The 18,399-nt window shown below is 46.1% G+C and overlaps 1 protein-coding gene across 10 annotated transcripts in view; it reads right to left on the bottom strand.

Moving 5' to 3' along the window:
* The window catches only part of celf2 (cugbp, Elav-like family member 2), a 230,630-nt gene that overhangs the window by 93,483 nt on the left and 118,748 nt on the right, over positions 1-18,399 (bottom strand). For 8 of the 10 annotated variants that reach the window (XM_058069383.1, XM_058069385.1, XM_058069384.1 and 5 more), the window contains exon 1: positions 5,757-6,019. The exons of 1 other annotated variant lie outside the window; for it this stretch is intronic. In XM_058069383.1, the coding sequence (XP_057925366.1) occupies positions 5,757-5,809 (53 nt within the window). In that variant the 5' untranslated portion in view covers positions 5,810-6,019. Of the gene's footprint in view, positions 1-5,756; positions 6,020-18,399 lie in introns of those variants that run through there. One more of the 10 variants, XM_058069392.1, reaches the window with a different exon arrangement.

Genomic DNA, 18,399 nt, shown 5'->3' with positions numbered 1-18,399 from the left:
GTATAAATCAGCCCCCAGTGGAAGTAGAAGCGCCACCTACCGCTCCTGCCGTGGATGGATATTTTTAGACAAGCGATGCATATTTAAAAAGAAGCTGTGTCGTCCTGATAAGGTTTTTTTTCTCCCCCTTCCTCAAGTGCCAGGTGCCCGTCAAGCTTGGGCACCAAAGGAGACAAGATAAGGAAAGGGGATAAGGAAGTGAGATAAGGAGACTCGGGCAATAAGAGTGTGGTGCCGACCTGCCGCCTCATCTTTATTCCAAAAAGGAGCCGGAGATGAAAGGGACTCTTCTGTGTACAATAAAGGTGAACATCAGCGTCCTACAGCGGGCCTACGGGCGGGTTCCGATATTGTGGCCGTGAGGAGCCCCCGCTGGGACCGCCGGGTCGTGGTGACCGGCGTCCTCCGGGAGCGCCGTTCAATTACAGCGGAAAATGGGGGCTGGAAAAAGTCATGTGACTGTGGAATAACGGACGGAATAAAAGTGGGCTGAGGACGCCAAGCACCTGGAATTCATGGCCCCCAGTAGGGGGGGCGCAGGGCCGAGTACCCGGAACGTTAATTTCCTGATGCATTACCTTAACTTCCGTTACATTATTTTTTAGGTTAGGGCTGTCAATTGATTAAAATATTTGATTGTGATTAATCACACTTTGTCCATAGTTAACTCACAATTAATCACATTTAATCGCAGATAGAAATACGTTTTTATCTATAATAAGTAGGGGAAACGATTCCATGTGCAACGCCATTATTCAAACAATACAGTCAGCAAGCATATTTTTGTATGACTGTTTTGCTTTATTATTAGCATATTAGCTCTTAAACTCGCCCACAAATGTTCAGCAGATACCTCTCACACTAGCATGTTTTTGTTTATTGGTGTCAGCTGATACTAGGTGGGAACCCATAAAGGTAAGATGGGATGACTTTGAGTAATAATGTGGATCATTGTGGTAGTTCCATGCTAAATGCTAACGCTAGCAAAACATTGACAGCCCGTCAATAGCAGCCGGAAGTCCAATTAGTTGGCCAGTCTTATGCCAAGGTAGCACCGGATACGACAATAAAAACAATAGCTGTGATAAGTCCGTGATAAGTCCAACACAGCGACAGTACATCCAAATAACTTTGGTCTTGCTACAAGAGCCATCTGCCAGGGCTAACTTTAAGCTAGCTTTACCAAGCTAAATACTCTTTTCTTTCTTGAAATGTGACCTTGACGAAGGAGTCGGGTTTTTGGAACGACTCCTTTAAGTGACCAAGAAGAAAGGTTCCCAGTCGGGCCTTGGGTTTTATAATCGTAGAAGCAATTGGCTCTCGTGGGGCAGGAAAAGAGTCGTTCAAAAGGTTGGACACGATCGCTAGCATCGCATCTCCATGGGCGAGGCGCAAGTATTTTTTTTTTCCCTCTCCCGACATTGCTGATGTTTCACTTTTCAACAGGAAGTCCACACGTTGGAGCGCGGAGCCACGGCAGGAAGTTGGAAAGGGGAAGTACCCAACCCAGCAGTCACATGGTGTCTCATGACAGGTCATCTGCGTGCTGATTGGCTGACCTCTGAGGCCCATGTGACCGTGGCAAACTGGACATGGTCACAAAAATGGATGTTTTTGTCATTTTTCTTTGACTTTATTACATCATATTCCAAAAACGACAACTTGATATGTTGTTTTGTTTATTTATCATTAATGACTACTTTCAAATGAACGTGTATTTTCTTTAATATAACTCCACGCTACTAAAATGATGTTATTTTACTCATTTATTCTCGGAAATTTGCTATTTTTTTCTTGTGATATTTTGACTTTATTCTCAGAAAATTCTACCTGTTTTTTTTTCATTTCTGATTTTTAAAAATTTATTTGAACTTTCTTTTTCTGTCATAATTATGACTTTTCCAATAAGAAAAGGGCCACAAATGGCCCCCGGGCCGCATGTTGGATATACCTGATGGAAAGGCTTTGGCCCTGAGCTTGTGCGGAGGCGGGAAAGGATGGAGACGCAGACGGCTGGACAAACAAGGAGCCACTCAGGAAGAAGCATTTTTCGCTTTTTCTTTGGCTTTTCCTCCTGAGAGAAGGATGGGCGTGAGGTAGATTCCTCCGTCCCCTCGAGGGAAGAGCATTGAGCGTGATGTCACATGACCCCAAAGCTAACTCTGACCCCCGGCGGAGTAGAAGAAAGAGCATGTGAGTATCGGGGACGGAGGGATTGGGTGTTTGTGGCGTTTGTGGCGTTTGTGCCGCGTCGGCATTTCTTTCTGCTTCACTTCCAGCGTCCATCACTCATAAACACAAAGCACATTTACACACACACACACACACACACACACACACACACACTTAGCCTCGCCCGGGCCCAGCGCCAATGTTTTTCTTCTCTTTGCTGACTCTTACACGCTCACGGAACCACCACGCCACCCCCCCCCCGCCCCCCTTTCTTTCCCTGGCTGTCCCCCACGCTTAGGAGCCACCAAATATACGGGCAGCTTGAAGCACACACACCAGAGGTTTAAAGCTTCCATACGACATCAGTGCCACTGAGAATAAGACGGTAACAAAGTGTAGTGGTCTCATTCAGCCACAGGACATGATTAGTGTGTGTGTGTGTGTGTGTGTGTGTGTGTGTGTGTGTGTGTGTGTGTGTGTGTGTGTATGTGCGTGTGTGTGTGTGTGTGTGAGATGGAGACAGAGCGCCATCCTCCAGGTGCTGCATTATTGAACACATTTGTCACTTTGTGCCCATGCTCTATGTGTGTGTGTGTGTGTGTGTGTGTGTGTGTGTGTGTGTTCGGGTACACACAAATTCAAGGCTGTAAAAATACTTAAAAAATAACACGCAAAATGACTTAAAAAATCAATAGTAGATACAAAAATTAATATTCAATTTAGAATAAATAAATGCATTAATTCATTCATAAAAAATAATTTAAACGTACATTTACATCATTTTTTACGGTTTGGGATCCTGATGGCAACAAGTCAAACGCACACACACACACACACACACCATCCACGTAAATGGGCCCTTCCAGTGATGTCACCTCCTAACCCCTCAGCTTGACTCCGCCTCCTAGAGACATGCTCGATGGCGCTACCAGGATGCATGGGTACTGCCAGAATACACCCATATCATAGTGATATCTCTATCGGCAATATACGCTATCATACATCATCATATACTCTATCATACATCAGGATATACCCATATACCCGTATACCCGTATATACCCTATCATACATCAGGGTATACCCATATACCCATATACCCGTATATACCCTATCATACATCAGGATATACCCATATACCCATATATACCTTATCATATATCAGGATATACCCATATACCCACATACCCGTATATACCCTATCATACATCAGGATATACTCATATACCCATATAACCGTATATACCCTATCATACATCAGGATATACTCATATACCCATATACCCGTATATACCCTATCATACATCAGGGTATATCCATATACCCATATACCCATATATACCCTATCATACATCAGGATGTACCCATATACCCGTATATACCCTATCATACATCAGGGTATACCCATATACCCGTATATACCCTATCATACATCAGGGTATATCCATATACCCATATACCCATATATACCCTATCATACATCAGGATGTACCCATATACCCGTATATACCCTATCATACATCAGGGTATACCCATATACCCGTATATACCCTATCATACATCAGGATATACCCATATACCCGTATATACCCTATCATACATCAGGATATACCCATATACCCATATACCCATATATACCCTATCATACATCAGGATATACTCATATACCCATATACCTGTATATACCCTATCATACATCAGGATATACCCATATACCCGTATATACCCTATCATACATCAGGATATACTCATATACCCATATACCCGTATATACCCTATCATACATCAGGATATACTCATATACCCATATACCCATATATACCCTATCATACATCAGGGTATACCCATATACCCATATATACCCTATCATACATCAGGGTATACCCATATACCCATATACCCATATATACCCTATCATACATCAGGGTATACTCATATACCCATATACCCATATATACCCTATCATACATCAGGGTATACCCATATACCCGTATATACCCTATCATACATCAGGGTATACCCATATACCCGTATATACCCTATCATACATCAGGATATACCCATATACCCATATACCCATATACCCGTATATACCCTATCATACATCAGGATATACCCATATACCCATATACCCGTATATACCCTATCATACATCAGGATATACTCATATACCCATATACCCATATATACCCTATCATACATCATGATATACTTTATCATACAACAGGATATACCCATATACCCGTATATACCCTATCATACATCATTATTCATTTAATTCAATGAATATTTGAAAGAAAAAAAATATTTAAAAAATAATAAAATCAATGGTAAGGTAAGGTAAGGTAAGGTTAAGGTAAGATTAAGTCAAGGTAAAGGTAAGATAAGGTAAGGTAAGGTTAAGTTAAGGTAAAGGTAAGGTAGGTTAAGTTAAAATTAAGTTAAGGTAAAGGAAAGGTAAGGGTAAGGTAAGGTTAAGTTAAGGTAAGGTAAGGATAAGGTAAGCGTAAAGTAAGCTGTATTTCTTGGGGGGTAAATTTCCAAGATGAAATACGGCCCCGTATTTTTACAGGATGGCTCACAGGACGCCTCCAGGGAATCGAACGTACCAACGAAGCAATGGGTTTGCATGTTTGTGGTTGAACGACTCCACGACTCCTTCTTGAACTTGTTGTACGTTCGTTCGTGCGAGCTAACAGAATACAATCCTGACACCCCCAACCTGCCCCCCCCCAGCGCGTGTGCATGTGATGCAATCAGATGGAATGAATATGCATGCTGTTTCTCATTAGAGGAAAAATGGAGACGCCAGAGGAACATCCACTTCCTGTGTGTGTGTGTGTGTGTGCGTGTGCACGTGTGTGTGTGTGTGTGTGTGTGTTGGAGCACAGGTCAGCCTTGTTGATGGCTGTTCAACACACAATGTATGATAGGCTGACTGGATGAGTGTGTGTGTGTGTGTGTATGAGTGTGTGTGTGTGTGTGTATGAGTGTGTACGAGTGTGCATGAGTGTGCACGAGTGCGCGTGCATATGCACGAGCGCTAAGCTGCTTTTTATGAACAGGCTGGTCCCTGAAGAGGAGCTGCACCCCATCCTCTAATGTGGGAGAACAAAGGTTTAATAAAGGAGAGGGAGGGAAGTGGGGGGGTTGGGGGGGGGGGGTTGGTGTGGGGGGGCTATGACAGGTGACAAGGGGCGTTCTTCAAGACAGAAGCGAAAGTGGTCACGTGACATCCCTCCGAAAAGAAACGTCAAACACGGAGCAGCGCAGCTCTCGAGGTGTCGGGGAGCGAGGCTGCGCGATCACACGTACACAAAACAACAAGGGGGGAGGGGGTTGGGGGGGGGGGTCCCCTTTGAACCCCGGGACGGGGTACGTCATAAAAGAGGCTGCTGTCAGCCATGTGGGAATGTGAAGACCACATTCCTCTACTTTCCTAACAGCTTTGGAAGTCATGATGGGGTGGGCGGTTAGGGGGGGGGGGGGGGGGCGTCCAAGTTGGACGAAAGCGTCCCCATCAGCATCTCATGACAAGAACGCGCAACGCGAGATCATGTGACGAGCGGGGGGGCGAGGCTTACCTTAAGACGTTCCAGCTTTTAAGGGGGTCCAGGTCTGAAATTATAGAAACCATGGCGGGGGAAAGGGGGGGGGGGGTGACAAAAAAGGAGGGAGAGGGAGGGCGGGGGTCAACAACACGGTGCAAAGCGCTGGAAGCAAAAGGCCCGTGAAAAAAAAAAAGCAACCCCCCCCGGGAAAGGCGTCGCAGAGATGTGTTAAAGTCCGTCGGCGAAGAAGAGACGCCAGACGCCGTCCTGCTGCTGCTCGGCCGCCGCTGCTGCTGGCTGACGAGAACTGGCGGCGCTCTCCCTCGCCCGCCTCGCTCCCTCTCTCTCTCTCTCTCTCTCTCTTCCTCTCTCTCTCTAGAGCCCCGCCCCCTTCCAGCCCAGCCACAACGCGCCTCGGAGCTTCTGCTGCCTCCACTTCTCACCTTCTTGATCACAGCCTCCTTTGGCCCCATGGTGCCTCATTCTGCTCCATGTTTTTTTTTTTTGGGGGGGGGGGGGTACTTACTTTCCTCTGCTTTGAGACAAGTGTGTCACCGTGGACGCCCTCGGATGAGAACAAAGCGGCCCGGGCGTCAAACATTGAGAGGAAAGAAAAAAAAAAAAAAAAAAAAAGAGAAGTGCACCCACTTCCTGTCTGACACCACCGCTTCCTGTTGATGTTGCAATGTACTGCATATTATTAGGTAGAAGTCTTTTGTATCTAAAACACAAAAGAATAGAATAGAAAATAAAAACAGAATATAAATAAAATGCAAATAGAATTGCAACCTTTCTGCTCGTAATATTATGAATTTATTGCCATAATATTAGACCTACGCCCCAAAATAATTTTACAAAAATAATAACTTTATTTTGTTTGTCTCTCATAATATTATGACTTTCATTCATATTTAATATTTTAGCTCTGTGATGCTAACATGATATTATTTTCCTTTTATGATTATGCTTTTATTCTCTTTTATCTTCTCTTTTTTTCTGCTAAAATTATGGATCTTTTTTCCATTTTTCTGATTTCCAATTTTTCAACTATTTCCTCTTTAAATGTTCTTCCCATAATATGATGACTGTATTCCCATAATAGTTTGACTTTCATAACTTTATTCCCCCAAGCTAATGTTTCAAAAATGACAACTATTTTGTTTTGATCGTTCCATCCATACAGCTGGGATAGGCTCCAGCACCCCCGCGACCCTCGTGAGGAGAAGCGGTAGAAAATGAATGAATGAATGAATGTTCCATCCATCCATTTTCTAGACTCCACAATGTATTTATTTCTAGTCTTCTCACATTACTCACAGGAAGTCTGGATGAAAAGCAGCCTCATCCACCTCTGCTGGGGCCCTCCAGCCCCATCCGCTGCCTCCTGAAGCCGGAGAGGAGATATAATATCAGTGTACACGACGCCTGTTTCAAGTTCCCCCCTGCACTAAAAGCGCTACATGGCGTCTGCATGCCCCCACATCCGTACTGAGGGGTACTCATGGGGTACTCATGGGGGACTCAACCCCAAATGTTGCCCACACCCGCAAGTACAGCAGGTTGGGACCGGGGGCCTCAAACTCAGCACACCCTGCAAGTGTTCACCCCCCCCCCCCCCGCTGTATCACTCTGACAAAGACAGGAAGTCCCACCCACGACAGCCTCATGCTACTAAAGTCACATTATTTTGCTTCATAATATGACAAGTTTTTTTTGGTTAGAATTTTTTTCATAATATTTTTTGTGGTAAAATATGTCATGTTTGTTTTAATTTTTTCCAACTATTTTCTTGAAAATGTTCTCTTCATGATTATGACTTTTTGCTATCATATTTTGACTTTATTCTTGGAACTTTTTCTCCTAGCTAATTTTCACAAAATATTTGTAATATTAATATTTCAGATTCAAGCTTCTACATTATTGCGTTAGACTCATGAAATTTGATTCTAAATTATTTTGTGTTATTTTGACTTTTTTTTGGTAAAATTTCTGTAAATTTCTGTTTTTTGAAAAATGATATTTTTAGAATGTGCAAACAAAAACAGCCACCGGTGGCCCCCGGGCCACACATTGGCCATCCCAGGAATAGAGTGTGCGGACGAGCACAATGTAGACGAGTAGGTAAGACGTAAGGATGATGCAGAGCTAGCATCATCCGCGGCGTACGCGGCGCTTTAAATAGACGCCGTTGGACATCTGCTTCACTGACGACGAGGAGGAGGAGGAGGAGGAGGAGGATGAAGAGACTCGACAGCATCACTCTCCTCTTCCTCTGTCTCTATTTCAGTCTCTCGCCCTCTCACACACGCCACGCATCGTAATCACCCTGGCAGGTCTGCCATGTCGTGTAGGTGGCGTCCGAAATCCAGGACGCATCCGTCCCAAACAAATGTGGCGTGTCATCAGTTTTTGGCTCCGTTTCAGACCACAAGTTGGTTACTGTCCCTTTAAGAAGCACCGATTGCTCATCTCCGGGACGTCGGTCTTCTCCGACAGTCTAACTTCACTTGTTGTGTTGCACTCGGGCTCCAACCGGGAGGCGTGAAACCGGAGTCCGGACTCGTTGGACCCAAAATGTGCCAGCAAAGACCAGAACATGGAAAACCATCCCAACAGTCCCAACAGTCCCAACAGTCCCAACAGTCCCAACAGGGCATGGTACGCTGCTAGCTAAAAAGGAAGACACGGGGGTTGAGTTCAGGGGCAGATTGGCCGCTTCTCCGGGTTCCCCGGCATCGGACATCGAGACGAGCCGAGAGGAAGAAAATCCGTAGAGTACGAGTTCCCATCCATCCATTACAGCGGCGGCCATCAGCTCATCGATTAGCTCGCACATGCGCCCGTTTGTTGCCGGCCGGCGTGCGCTAACGTTAATTGTGTGATCGATGCTTGTTTGGGCGCCTGAACCTTCCGTCTTCGAGAGCGGCGGCGTGGAAAAGGGGGGGGGGGGGGCAGGACCATGCACGAGCACAAGGATTAGGAAGGGAAGAAAAGGCCGCATATTAAGGAGCGCACGCAGGAAGGAAGCAGCGCACGTGCATCCGTGCATCCGTGCGCTGAGGGCGTGCGTGAAATAAGTGTGCCGGGATTATTTCATAAACGACATTGTGATCCCGTCAAACGCGCCTGGAGCTAAAACGCCCACGTGCACGTCATCGGCAAACGCTGCCTTCATGAACCACCCCCTCCCCCCCCCCATATACAACCCCCCAGGAAAAGAAGTGGAATGGCGCTTCAACTACTCCTCTTCTCTCCTTTGTTTGCAACCCCCCCCCCCACCGCTTCAGCAAGCCAAGATGGCCGCTAAGCCTCCATCGCTGCCAGGGTGGCATTTCATTGGTAAATATTCCATACAACATATTTGCTTGGAAAATGATACATTTGGGAATTTCGTACAAATATTCCAATCATAACACAAAACTACATTTTTTAATAATTTATTGATTTAATGATAAGTTATTTTAATACCTATTTTGGGGATTAAATCGTACAATAAAATATTGAATTTTGTAATACTATAACTGTAGTAATTAGAATATTACCATTTCATATGCTTCCATATCATATTCAAAATATGAAAATAATGACATAAAACTACTAAAATATCTGGTGCAGAAAGAACCAGATAAAAATAAAGTTTCATTGTTATTGTCAGCCCATAAAAGAATAATAGATTTCTTTATATGTATTATTTATAATGTATCATATTTTTAGCTACATTAGCAAATAAAGCTTTTCAATATAAAGCTATAACTAATAAATAAGAATATTACTCCAAGAAAGATGGAAAATATTTGAAAAAAAACGTTTGAAAAAAACAGGATTTGTGGTCCTGGGAAACCAGGACATCTGGTCACTCAAATCAAAAGTGAAAGTGCTCTCACTGGCTCCGCCCCCTGTTGACACGATCCGCCGCTGGCCTGCCGCTGACGTCACGGGCGAGCGGAAAGGAGGTCGGGAAGTGAAAGCGGGCGAGCGAGGAGAGAGCGGCGTGGGAGAGAGAGAGTGGGCGAAGGGGAAGAAGAGGTGGGAAAGGCGCGGGATAAATTTAGAGCTGCTCCTAATCAACTTCTGTGTGTGTGATCGAGCGAGCGAGCGAGAGAGAGAGAGAGAGAGAGAGAGAGAGAGAGGGCTTGAACAGTCCAAATCGATGGTGGCGGCCCACTCGCTCGCCGAGAGAGAAGGAGGAAGGCGTGAGGGCAGAGTGAAGCTGTGGGCAACATCCTGGCTAATCAGCGCATGTAGCTAGCACCTACTCGCCTCGGCTGTGCGGCGTGGGGGCGTGGCCTGACGCGGGCTCGGTATGGCGTGTTCTCTAATGACGGCGAGCTGGCAATCACCGTCCGACGCGGTCTTCTTTTGGTTTCTTTCCCCCCAACGAGATCAAGCGCCCTCCCCCCACTAACCCCCCCCACAACACCTCTCATTAGCCGCTGATCGATTCCTGTGCCGGTTCGGTCGCACGAAGAGAAAACGCAATTAGAGCATCGAGAAAACGATTGCGTGAACCGATGATCGATAGCTAATCATCACCTGGGGTTGAGTGCTGGGGTGGGGGGGGGGGGGGGGGGGGCTAGGGGGGGCTGGGGGTTAAAGGGTGAAAAAAAAGAATGACTTTAATGGCTGCACTTTGGCTTACATTCAGCTCAGGGGTGTCCAAAGTGCGGCCCTCAGCGTATCATACTTCATCAGATATGAAGTATACTGCTATATCTGCTATATATAGTATACTGCTAACTGCTAAGTATGCTAACAGTCAGAAACAGAAACAAGAAGCTCAGACTGGAATGGTCCCAACAGTGCATGGTATGCTGCTTGGTAGGAATGATCTGGAATCCCTGCCAGGATAGACTTGGACCAACACCCGACCAAAACAAGACCAGTTTAAAAAGATGAAGGACTTTTAGTTCTTTTGGACTAAATAGTCCCAATAGTGCATGGTATGCTGCTTATTAGACATGGAAACATCTGGATCCATTACCAGGATTGACTTTGGTCCAAAATGTGCCAAAAAAGACCAAAAAGTTATTGACGATGAAACGCTGTTGGCCATAATCGGCCATATTTGTCCCAACAGTGCATGGTATGCTGCGTGCTAGGAATGAAGAATCATTGCCAGGATGGACTTGGACCCAACATGTGTCAACAAAAACTCAAATGGTGTAAAAAGATGAAGGACTTTTAGTTCTTTTGGACAAAATAGTCCCAATAGTCAGAGGAAGTGCTACAGGAAGGCCTAGAGGAAGGGCCAGAGGAAGAGCTAGAGGAAGAACCAGAGGGAGAACCAGAGAAAGAACCAGCAGAAGAACCAGAGGAAGAACCAGAGGACGAGCTAGAGGAAGAATCAGAGAAAGAACCAGAGGAAGATCCATAAGAAGAACCAGAGGAAGAACCAGAGGAAGACCTAGAGGAAGAACCAGAGGAAGAGCCAGAGGAAGAACCAGAGGAAGCACCAGAGGAAGAACCAGAGGAAGAGCTAGGGAAAGAACCAGAGGAAGAGCTAGGGGAAGAACCAGAGGAAGAGCTAGGGGAAGAACCAGAGGAAGAGCTAGGGAAAGAACCAGAGGAAGAGCTAGGGAAAGAACCAGAGGAAGAGCTAGGGAAAGAACCAGAGGAAGATCCAGAATCCAGCTGCAACGTTATCGTTTAGTTATCGTTGAGCTACCAAAGTGAAGGAAAGTGGACTAAGATGAGCTATCTGGTATCCTGCATTAGGAATGGAATGGTCCCAACAGTGCATGGTATGCTGCGTGCTAGGAATGAAGACATCTGGAATCACTGCCAGGATAGACCTGGACCCAACATGAGCTACCAAAGTGAAGGAAAGTGGACTAAGACGAGCTATCATCAGGAATGGAATGGTCCCAACAGTGCATGGTATGCTGCGTGCTAGGAATGAAGACATCTGGAATCACTACCAGGATGGACCTGGACCCAACATGAGCCAACCAAAACCCAAAGAGTGTAAAAAGAGGAGAGTCAGGAAGGAAGCGTCCCGCCAGTGCATGATATGCTGGATGGATGAAATCAGGTTCGATTTCCATCTTCAACATCCTGACCTCCCACATCCACTCCACACACGGAACGCAAGCATGCGTGTTCTTCCCAACACGCTATCATGTAACAACATCCCGGCCCATATGTACATTGTTTACATGGGGGGCGGGGTCAGTCTACACCCCCCCTCCCCACCCCATGAGGGACAACCGTTTCTTCAAACTACAGCGTTTGTCTCAGGTGGTCATTGAGGCTCAAGGGTCAAAGGTTAGATAAAGCAGGAGCCAATTAAAAAGAATGGGTGTGGGGGGGGGGGGGGGGGGGGGTAATATCCACCCCCCCCCCCCCCCCCCCCCAGCAATAATGGTGTGTTCTCTTGACATTTCCTGGCAGGTGACACACACCACAAAACTATCTGTTTATTTACACACGTGTTATTACTTTCATACGCACACACATGTACACACATGTACACACATATACACACATATACACACATATACACACATGTACACACATATACACACACATATACACACACATATACACACATATACACACATATACACACACATACACACATATACACACACATATACACCCCCCCCCCCACATAGATGTTAGCATCTCACCAAGGGATCAAAGGTCAGTAAAAGCTAGCATAGTCCATTTGTGAGACGCCGCAGGGCCGCAACACGACTTGATGGAACATGTCTACTTCTCATTGCGTGGGGGGGGGGGGGGGGGGTGGTCCTGCGGAGACATGGCATTTGGGTTCCGTGGGGGCCGTGGACACAAAAACAAAACGTTTAAAAAAAAAACACTTGGAAGTCAAACTAAACGATAACGTTGCAGCTGGATTCTGGATCTTCCTCTGGTTCTTCTTCTGGCTCTTCCTCTGGTTCTTTCTCTGGTTCTTCCTCTGGTTCTTTCCCTAGCTGTTCCTCTGGCTCTTCCTCTGGTTCTTCCTCTGGTTCTTCCTCTGGTTCTTCTTCTGGCTCTTCCTCTGGTTCTTCCTCTAGCTCTTCCTCTGGCTCTTCCTCTGGTTCTTCCTCTGGTTCTTCCTCTGGCTCTTCCTCTGGTTCTTCCTCTGGTTCTTCCTCTGGTTCTTCCTCTGGTTCTTCCTCTGGTTCTTCCTCTGGTTCTTCCTCTAGCTCTTCCTCTGGCTCTTCCTCTGGTTCTTCCTCTGGTTCTTCCTCTGGCTCTTCCTCTGGTTCTTCCTCTGGTTCTTCCTCTGGTTCTTCCTCTGGTTCTTCCTCTGGTTCTTCCTCTGGTTCTTCCTCTGGTTCTTCCTCTGGTTCTTCTTCTGGCTCTTCCTCTGGTTCTTTCTCTGGTTCTTCCTCTGGTTCTTCCTCTAGCTCTTCCTCTGGCTCTTCCTCTGGTTCTTCCTCTGGCTCTTCCTCTGGTTCTTCCTCTGGTTCTTCCTCTGGTTCTTCTTATGGATCTTCCTCTGGTTCTTTCTCTGGCTCTTCTTCTGGCTCCTCCTCTGGTTCTTCCTCTAGCCCTTCCTCTGGTGGCTCTTCCTTGGCTCTTCTGTGTCTCGTTCTGGGTCTTCTTCTTGCTCTTCTTCAGGATTATCTTCTGAGTCTCCTTTTGGCTCTTTTGTGACTCTTCCTCTAGGATATCTTCTGAATCTTCTTTATCATTATCATTTGTTGCTGTTCTTGTGGCTTTCTTCTGGGTTGTCTTCTGTAGCTTCTTCTGACTCTGTTTTAACTCTTGGTTTGGGTTATCATCTGAATCTTCGTCTGGATGGTGTCACCTTCTGGGTCGTGTTTTGGCTCTTCTTTTGGGTTATCTTCTTCTTATGCTTCTTCTGACTTTTTTGACTCTTCTTCTGTGTTGTGAATATATCTCTATCTATCTATCTGGGTCTCATTTCAGCTCTTCTTCTCGGTTATCTTCTGGCTCTTCTTTCAGCTTTTCTTCTGAGTAACCTTCAGGGTCCTCTTTTGGCTGTTGTAGTTCTGGGAGACGACACCCAATGGCTGTGCTTGTGGGCGGAGCTACAAGCAAGCATCACGAGGCCAGCCAGGAGTGTCATCACATCATCTGGTTCTCATCCTGGTGGAATCTGTGGTCCACACTTGTTCAAACGTAAACACGCTGACGCTGACATCACGGCTCTCCAAATGTTTACTAACGCCCCACCCCCCCCCCCTCCCTGAGGGAGTCCAGGTGCGTTAAACCGTCCTACGGCGCCAAAAGGTTACGATCTTCCGTTAGCAACATGCTAACGTTCTTAGCGTAAGCTAACGTTGGAAAAATGGGGGTGGGGGGGAGAAGGAGGCGGCGAGGGCGGGGCTGTCGGGGTCCGGCGGCGAGCTGACAGAACGCTCGGAGCGGTGGTGCAAAGTGCTGAGTCAGCGCTGGTGTTTGCATGATTGCGTCCCTGAGCCGTCACGGAGGGCGAGGACACATCTCATGACTCAGCAGTTTTCCAAAAACCTTTTGCCTTGTTTTCTTCACGCATGAACGTTCCGTCACTCCAAAATCTTTCCAGTCCGCTCAGTCCAATTCCCGCTTAGAACTTCCAGCAGACTGACGTGGAATGCAGAGTGTGTGTGTTGGGGGGGAAGTGGGGGGGGGGGGGGGTGCTCCGAGTGATATCACCAGAAGAAGCTGATGAAGACCATCTGCCTCCTCTTCCTCGTGTCACACAACGGCTGTTATTGTTGCGGGTCGGGTGGAAATGAAAAGAATATTGCCTCCATCAAATATGGATGGCGCGGGCGGCGTTCCAGGGAGCGCGGGCCGACCCCCAAAACAATTACAAGCAATAAAGCGCGCCGGCGCTTTAATCACTGGAGCAACGTTTACATGACTAACGCAATAAAGTGCACTCTCACATCGCCGTTACCGGCGCCAGCTGAGAACGTGGGGCCGACCTCCTCATTATGCACATGATTATGTTTATGTCCTATATTAGCGCTTTTCATTTGCCTTTATTGTGGACAGCGGGATGCTCCACGCCGCCCGAGGAGGGAGGATGCCGGAAAAGTCACGTTTATGGAAGATGATTTATTGGCAGTGCGGAGGATGCTTTCGCCTGCCTGTTAGCATCACAGCATGTTAGCATCACAGCATGTTGGCATCACAGCATGTTAGCATCACAGCATGTTAGCATCACAGCATGTTAGCATCACACCATGTTGGCATCATACCATGCTGGCATCACAGCATGTTAGCATCACACCATGTTGGCTTGACACCATGTTAGCATGACACCATGTTACCATCACACCATGTTGGCATCACGCCATGTTGGCATGACACCATGTTAGCATGACACCATGTTAGCATAACACCATGTTAGCATCACACCATGTTAGCATCACACCTTGTTAGCATCACACCATGTTAGCATCACACATGTTAGCGTGACACCATGTTAGCATCACACCATGTTAGTATGACACATGTTAGCATCACACCATGTTAGCATGACACCATGTTACCATCACACCATGTTAGCATGACACCATGTTAGCATGACGCCATGTTAGCATCACACATGTTAGCATGACACCATGTTACCATCACACCATGTTAGCATGACACCATGTTAGCATGACGCCATGTTAGCATCACACATGTTAGCATGACACCATGTTAGCATCACACCATGTTAGCATGACACCATGTTAGCATCACAGCATGTTAGCAACACACCATGTTGGCATCACAGCATGTTAGCATCACACCATGTTAGCATCAGAGCATGTTAGCATCACACCATGTTGGCATCATAGCATGTTAGCATCACACCATGTTAGCATGACACCATGTTAGCATCACACATGTTAGCGTGACACCATGTTAGCATGACACCATGTTAGCATCACACATGTTAGCATCACACATGTTAGCATCACACATGTTAGCGTGACACCATGTTGGCATCACACCATGTTAGCATGACACCATGTTAGCATGACACCATGTTAGCATCACACCATGTTAGCATCACACGGGGAATGGGAAGATGCTGGGAAAGAAGGGAAAAATACGGGCGGTTTTTGGGGTGAACGTGTGTGTGTGTGTGTGTGTGGGGGGGGGGGGGGTATGTCCAGCTACATAAAAGTAAACAGGTGTGATGCCAAAGCCAAAGGGGGCGCTATAACCCCTAGCATACATGATGCTGTCTCAAGTAAACAAGATGGCGGCGTTCCCGGCGTTTGGAAAGTATTCACCAAAGTATTTGCATAAAAAAAGTCAGCGAGCAAGCGCTTCAAATACATTTCCTAAAAATAAATGTTCCGTTCCGACGGACTTGTGATCATTCCGAGCATGCAGTCCAAATTAAGGCGGAGCTAGGAGTGATCCCCCCACGTCCGACTACACCTGAGCTGCTCCCCCACGCTTTCATCCTGGGCTCCGGTTTCATCTGGCCTCGGAAGCGAGGGAGGAAAAAAGGTGGACAAGCTCCATCTTAAGTGCCAAAGAGTCACTTTGAAGCTGGGCCGCTCCTCTGCATGCATATTCATTCCCGCCTTCTCCTTCCGCTCCTCCTCGCCGTCCTCCTCTGACCGCGCCGCACACCCGCGAGCCGAGCCGCTAGCCGAGCCGCTAGCAGAGCCGCTAGCTGACCCGCTAGCTGACCCGCTCGTGTGCCAAATCTATTTGCTCTGACTCTATCAGCTTTTTTTCCTCACAAAAAAATGCCATCTTACTTACAAAATGAAACGTCTTTTTTCTTCATTATTGACATGTTTTATTTCCCCCATAAATGAGGCCTTTTTCCCCCCACAGAGGAACATATTTTCTTTTCCACGGCGAAAAATATTAGTTTTAAAAAAGTAAAATGTGTTCATAATAATGTGTTCAGAATTTTAAAACATTGTTTTATTGTTAATCGTCCACTATCCAGGACTATAGTGTTCATAATAAGAGGAAATAAGACATAGAAAACCTGTTTATGACCTTCTCAACATGTTTCTTACAATATTAGAGCCCTCTAGACATGAAATAACACCCCTATAGTCACCGTTACACTCCTATTTCCTGTTATAGTAGACACAAGAAGTGAAAATAAGGCCTATTAGGCATAGTAAAACTGTTTAAAACCTTCTATATACACTTTTTAACATTATTAGAGCTCTTTAGACATGGAATAACACCCCTATAGTCACCGTTACATTCCTATTTCCCGTTATAGTAGACACAAGAAGAGAAAACAAGGCCTATTCGGCATAGTAAACCCGTTTACCACATTCTAAGTATGCATTTTAACATTATTAGAGCCTTCTAGATATGCAATAACACCCCTATAATCACCTTAACACTACATTGACCCAATATAATATACATAATAAGAGAAAATAAGACATAGAAAACCTGTTGGCAGCCTTCTAAATACGCATTTTAACATTATTAGAGCCCTCTAGACATGAAATAACACCCCTATAGACACCATTACACTCCTATTACCCAATATAGTGGACATCATAAGAGAAAATAAGATTTATTACACATAGAAAACATAATGACTTTCTAAATAGGATTTGTAACATTATTAGAGCCCTCTAGACATGAAATAACACCCCTATAATCACTTTAACACTACATTGACCCAATATAATATACATAATAAGAGAAAGTAAGACATAGAAAAACTGTTGGCAGCCTTCTAAATACGCATTTTAACATTGTTAGCCTACTAGACATGAAATAACACCCCTATAGTCACCTTTACACGCCTATTATAGAAAATAAGAAATATTACACATAGAAAACATATTAACAGCCTTCTAAATAGGATTTGTAACATTATTAGAGCCCTGTAGACATGCAATAACAGCCCTATAGTCACCTTAGACGAGGGTAGAATATTCCACATGATAAGTTTGTATTTGTATGATTTGAGTTTGTATTTGTATGATTTGCATGTTTGTTGACTAAGAAGAGGCAGGCCTGGCCACGGAGAGTCCAGCATGAGTGTAGATTGTCGCCGCAAGGAGGTATCACTCTCCCCGCCTTTGCTAGCGGCGAGCAGCTAAGCGTTATCTCATGGAGCGTTTTGCTGCTGCAAGGATCACAAAAGCCGGAATGTGTTATGTGGGAAGAGTACAGGATGGATATTGACGGCGCGTTATCTGCAAGCGTGCAGCTTTCAGCGCGTCTGGCCGCAATCGTTAGCCTCCTATCTAAAAATACATCTTACACCCCCCCCACCCCCCCCCGCACCTCCTTTTCTGGGTCACCTGCGCGGCCGCCGTCTTCCAGCTGAGCCGCTTTCCTTTTGGGCGGATACTTTCGAGGCATTGTTCCAGCGGTCGACTCGACGTTCCGTGCCGCATGGATTGAGCGCGCTCGCCGGAAGCTGACGCGAAGACGTGACAGCGACGCGGCCGCTCACGCTAACCGCTTGTGGTTCTGTTCCTTTCTGACATATGTTAGCTTAAAAACAGGAAGTTGGCTCCCCGGGCCCCCCGGCAGCAGTGAAGAGGATGCTCCACGGCGCTCTCATCACAACAAAAAGGCACAAGAAGCAAATTAGCACTTCAAACGGCGCACGAGTGCAAAATAAGAACACACACTTCATATCCGCCAGGGTCAAAGTCGACGCAGACGGAGGAGATGACACTCGGGTGTTGACGCGCCTCCTTTTCTTTCTTTCTTTGGCTGCCGCTTCTCCCGGCCTGTAAACGCAGTACTTTAAACGCCATACTTTATCAAG

Source organism: Doryrhamphus excisus, chromosome 3, assembly GCF_030265055.1.
Source record: "Doryrhamphus excisus isolate RoL2022-K1 chromosome 3, RoL_Dexc_1.0, whole genome shotgun sequence".
NCBI classification, from domain to species: domain Eukaryota; kingdom Metazoa; phylum Chordata; class Actinopteri; order Syngnathiformes; family Syngnathidae; genus Doryrhamphus; species Doryrhamphus excisus.
This window is presented reverse-complemented; position numbering and strand designations above follow the sequence as displayed.